This window comes from Camelina sativa, chromosome 6 (genome assembly GCF_000633955.1).
Source record: "Camelina sativa cultivar DH55 chromosome 6, Cs, whole genome shotgun sequence".
NCBI lineage: Eukaryota > Viridiplantae > Streptophyta > Magnoliopsida > Brassicales > Brassicaceae > Camelina > Camelina sativa.
This window is the reverse complement of record NC_025690.1, coordinates 16423183-16428679: the sequence shown is the minus strand read 5'-3', so window position 1 is coordinate 16428679 and position 5497 is coordinate 16423183. Positions and strand designations below refer to the sequence as shown.

The 5497-nt window shown below is 34.2% G+C and overlaps 1 protein-coding gene across 1 annotated transcript in view; it reads right to left on the bottom strand.

Annotated features, from left to right (window-relative positions):
- LOC104791753 (GATA transcription factor 8-like) overlaps positions 1-1964 on the bottom strand; it is a 3428-nt gene extending 1464 nt beyond the window's left edge. Inside the window, exons 1-3 of the mRNA XM_010517721.2 lie at positions 1729-1964; positions 856-1120; positions 106-704 (exon numbers count right to left, since the gene is read on the bottom strand). Of these exons, the coding sequence (XP_010516023.1) occupies positions 106-704; positions 856-1089 (833 nt within the window). The 5' untranslated portion in view covers positions 1090-1120; positions 1729-1964. The remainder of the gene's footprint in view (positions 1-105; positions 705-855; positions 1121-1728) is intronic.

The window sequence follows — 5497 nt, the reverse complement described above, 5'->3', positions numbered from 1 at the left end:
TCTTGCAGATCATTCTCTTCGGTTATGTAGCTACCATCACTGCATCTCTTGCTTCTCATCTCAGCCACTTTCTTGTGTGAGTTTGAGTGAAGAGCTGGAGTGAATGTTGGGCTAGCAGCTGGACGGTACTCCGGGAAAAGCCTCCCTGACTTGTAACGCACGCCACACGCGTTGCAAAGCGTCTTTGGGCCCATAGGTCCAAGCCTCCACTGTGGAGTCTTGGTAACCTCACAGTGCATACATTTCCTAACGGGATGTAGCTCTGAAGAATACGAATCGACATTGTTTCCATTGACTTCAAGATCGATCCCGGAGGAAGAAGAGGAAGAAGTAACCTTGGCCTTCTTCTTCTTCTTCTTCTTGTTGATCATCTTGTTGTGGTCAGAGAGAAACTGCTTCGGTATCCTAATGATGAGACGCGAGTCTGCCCCGCACACATTGTTGATGTCTTTGACTCTGTCCTTATCCTGGACCGGTGGACGAGGACGTTTTGTGCGTGGACGACCGTGCTTTCCAGGGAGGACAAGTGAGGTTGTGTTGGTGGTTTGGGACGAGGAAGAGCTGCTTTCCAGAACCGACACTGGACTTGAGCTCCTGAATTGGCTATGAGATGATGATGAATCCGTGTGTGTCGAAAACGAATCTTCCTTCTTCTCAACCAAGGATTCGCTTGGTGGTCCATCCACCTTAACAATATCCTCAAACTGCAAATTTCACCCCAATAAAATAAACAACGTTAGCCAAATTATATATAGAAACAATTAAGCGCCAAAAAATACAAAAACAGAACAACAAAGAATGCGTATGTTAGCATAAAAACTAAACAAATATATAAATAAGCTAAGAAGGACTAACCGGAACATAGAGCTCAGGGGATGAATCGGAGTTGGTGGTGGTGTTGGAAGAGAAGAGAGGGTCGGAAGCGGCGGGCCAGGTGTCCTGATGAGAGGTCCAGATGGTAGGGAAAGAGTCGGAGTCACCTATGCCGAAACCGACATCGATATCTCCACCGGGGAAATCCATGAGGTCATCCATGTTGTCAAAGAAGTTGCCACAATCAAGATCCTCAGGGAAGCTTTGTCCAATCATCTTCTTCTTACAATTATTGCTGCAACCTTAGCTGGAGGGAGAAGAAACAAACTGATATATAAAAATAATGAGGAGGAGATGGGCTAATATGTGAATGAATGAGATATAGAGAGAGAGAGAGACAGAGGAAAATGACAAGAGTTTGAACAGGAGAAGTTTCTAATGAGTTATGTCTGAAAAGTTTTGAAAATTTGAACCAAATTTTGGAACCACCTTAAAAATCAAAATTTTTGAAAAATAAACATGCTTTGGCCCACCTTTTCTGAATTTTTTTTTTTTTGGGGGTTAATAGTAATAATGTGGACCATTCTAAATACAAATTCAATCAAAAATAGACTTTAAGGGTTCTAAAAAGTCAAAAGAAACACCGTTAATTGAGCATTCTTGGGTTATCTTTTCTTCTAGAATTCGTAGTGTTAAATTATAAAAAAAAAAAAAAAAAATTCAAAAAAATTCAGTTACAATAACAGAGTGTTAAAATCAAGATTGGTTTAAAAAGAAATGGCTCCACCGACACTTCTTGAATTATGCAAAAAAAAACATCAAGATTCCTAAAAAAATCCATTACAATTCCGAGAATTATATAAACAAAAGCAAAAGACAAAATGAACAATGAGAGAAAAGAGGAGGAAATCAAACCTCTGTTCTTAGTGCTGTGCGGATCGTATGAGAAGAGAGAGAGAGAGAGAAAAGGTATCAAATTTGAGAATATAAGAAGAGAGAGAGAGAAGGAGAGATAGAGATTGCTTAGAAAGGAAAAAAAAAGGAGTAGGAGTGGGGAGAAGTGAAGAGTGATTGATTGGGAAAAAAAATTGGGGGAGTTTGAGTAATGGAGAGAGCAATGGCTTCTCTCTTATTATTATAAAGAGTTAGGTGTGAGAAACACTTCTTCTCTCTCTCTCTTCTTCTTTTGCTAGCTGTATTTTACCATTCCTTACCCTGTCTTCATGTGGAAGTCTCTTTCCTCATCTCTCTCTCTCTCTCTCCAAAATAAACATTTCATAATTTTATTTTATTTTATAAAAAAAAATTAAAAATATCATAATCTCACCTCTCCCCTCATGTGGGTTCCATTTCTCATTGAGACTTTACCAAAGATGATTTATTCACAAACCTTGCTTAGCTGTACCAAAAGTTGTTTTTGTTTTAAGAAAAGCAATGGTTTAAGTAAAAACTCATTAAAGCAAAAAAAAATTCGTTCAAATTAAAGTTTTACATACATCACCTTCACCTTTCTCATCTATTATATCAACAAAGCTCATTTATCCTAACCTTCTAGGTTCAATTTCTTCACCCAAAAAAATAAAATTTGTTATTTAAGTAAAGAGTTGGCGTAATTAAAAGCAAATACGAATTTTTATTTCTTAAGATAAAAGTTAATAAGATTTTTAACGCGTATAATTCTTGTAGAGTTCTAGTCATGGTTTTGCTCCTACCGTATATGATTAAGAAAAGTCAATGAGATAATGGGAAGGTGAAATGGCACCAAGGAAAATATATATATACGACGTTTACGCGTACATGTAATTCCAATTTTATTATTATTGTTTTGTTTATCTGATTTTTATTCTTTCTTTTTTTTTGTTGTTAGTTTTCTTCCCATTGTTTTAGAGCCTTTTAGGCCGTGCCTTAGATAGACTACGTGTTGCAAAGTAAAAGTATGTATAGACTTTTTCTCAAATACATGTTAGTATGTTACCATAAAAGTCTATTACTCATAGGCTTAAGGAAACATGACTCCACTCTATCTCTCTTTGTTTTACTACAAAAAAAGTAAAGCTTCTTCGTTTTATATTATTCAGTACACTAGATTTCGCGATTGGAATATTTTATTTTCTTATAAATGATAAAATGTAGTGCTCCTCCCATTAGCATCTAGCAGCATTTTGTTAGAATAATTACAACCCATCGAGCACAAAAAAAAACTGCCTTGTGAGTTTTGAACCAAATATAATAGTTTACTCATGAATATTTGCCCCTCGGACGATGTTTGTATGCTCAAGTGGCAAAGAAAAATATTTCTTTTATATCTGACTATGGCCTTAAATATTTCCTAATTATATTAACTTAATCACTAATTAAGCATATCAGTGAAGTTTTAACAAATTAAAATTAGTTGTTTAGTTTTTACTTTTTTTTCATTATAGTTAGCTAAAAAGTCAGGCAGTATATAGATGAATCTAAATTAAACCTAAAAAGAAGGGTTGATCATTTTCTTGTTAAGCTATCTTGAAAATTAATAAAGTAATTATAAAATGATCTAATCATATTTGTCTGGTAGATATCATCATAAGAATTTTTTTCTAAGTCTCTTAGTCTTACTGAACAATGATGATACAACAAATTATGAAAATCAACGGATAAACTTAATACGTTAAAAATTTAAATAAAAAAATTAATATAATAGTTTGCGGAGAACAAAACTGTATGCAGTCACCAAAAATCGAAGACACAATGAATTCATATCCAAAGAACTCCACATTCTTAGACATATCCAATGAGTTTTTCTTTGAGATTATCTTCTATATATCACCATTTTTTAGGCTAACTTCAACCATACTCTTAGCTTCCTTACTTCAAGCACACTCTTTCCTAAAGAAATACAAAATTTTAAATAAAACACATGATTTACCTATTTAATTTAATGCTGATTTTCTAAGGCTCTACTTTTTCACTTTCTTTTATTTTATTTTTTTCTTCCTTTTTTAGTGTAGATTTGCAGTAACTAACTTGGACATCACTCCATACACGATCACTTTCTTCTGAAAGACTTCTCTCCCCATTACTCTCCAAATGACAAAAAGCTATACGAAGGTGTTACTTTTTATAAGAATATGTTATGTATAATATCGTATGTCGTCAATGGTTGTATGTTGAGATCACTTCATGCATTATAGCAAAATAATGTATTAAGCTTTTTTTATTCATTGTCATGCTTATTATGCTATCAAAAAAAATTGAACCTCGCCAATGGTTGGGGCCAAAAATGTTCGTATAACTTCCGGCATAAAAAGAAAAGGTACTCCCTTATGTGTGTCTTCGATCATTAAACTTAAATTGATTAAGACATCTCAACAAATATTGATTAAAACGAGTAGATTTGTACAGGAAACCTTAGTTTCATTAACCAAATAAGCTTTAGTTCCAATATAAAATTAAATAACTCAAACGCATATGTACGTATGACGGTGAGCTAATTTTTTTTTATACGAAAACGCCATATATGAGTTTGGTAAGACTTCTGCTTTAAACCGGAATATATTCATCATACAAGGAATAGAAAAATAATAAATCCAAATTTACTGAAAGAACTATAAAACCCTAAACTATTATATTAGCATAATTTTACGCTTTGTATTAGAAAAAAGCTAAACACCTCAAAAGATTACTTTCTAATGATCTCAACAAGTACACATGACATGACTAAATAAAAGTTACAACTTAAATGTGTCCATATCACACATTTAAATTTGCCACCTCTATGGATCTATATCACAAGAGTAATACAAATCCGTGACACATAATTTATTTATAGTTAGCTATAGTAATAATTAATGATGATGATCGATGATACATAAATGTTGGCGGAGTAGGAGGTAGTAAATTAATCATTATTACGTACGGTTGACCGTATAATTATTTTGATAACGTATAATATACGATTTATGCGGACCGTATGCGTATCTAGTCGGTGGAGGGGATTGAGCATGTGCACACAGAGAGAACAGGTGAGAAGAAGAAGAGGGCGCGGGTGGTGACTTGCGAGCAAGTAAGTGCCCATGTTTTCTTTAGGACCCACTCTTTGTCTAATATACGTGAGAAGATACGATTGGGATTGTCTCCACGCTCATTTTTTAAAAAACTTGTTTAGGTCGATTATATTAAACTAATTTATACTAAACAAAAAGTATGAGATTAACAGAGAATGCGAGCAATTTGAAAATCATTCAACCAATCACGTGGTTTTGCCTCGGGATCGGTTCTCTTACTTCTGACAACTGAATATATCTAAGTGGAAACGAATTGGCATCTAACACGTGTCAACAATCTCCACGTTAGATCATGTGACGGTGTGGGTCCTAGTAGTGTGCGAGCTCTCTACTAGCTCCTCCTTTGGAGAAGGAAGAGAGGAAGGGACTCACTCACTCACTCGATAGGAGGTACGAATGAATATTGAATACGACGACATGTCTCTCTTCTACTCCAAAACAAAGTCCTAGGATCAACGGATCGATTCAATTATGAATTATTACTCTAATACTCTATCATCATATCCACATGCACTGCTTTTTTTTTTTTTTTGGAATACACAATTTTTTTTATTATCCGATTTGTATATATTCATTTATTTTGATGTGATTTGGACTATTCATGAACCTCTCTGATTTTTTTTTTTTTTTTTTTTTTT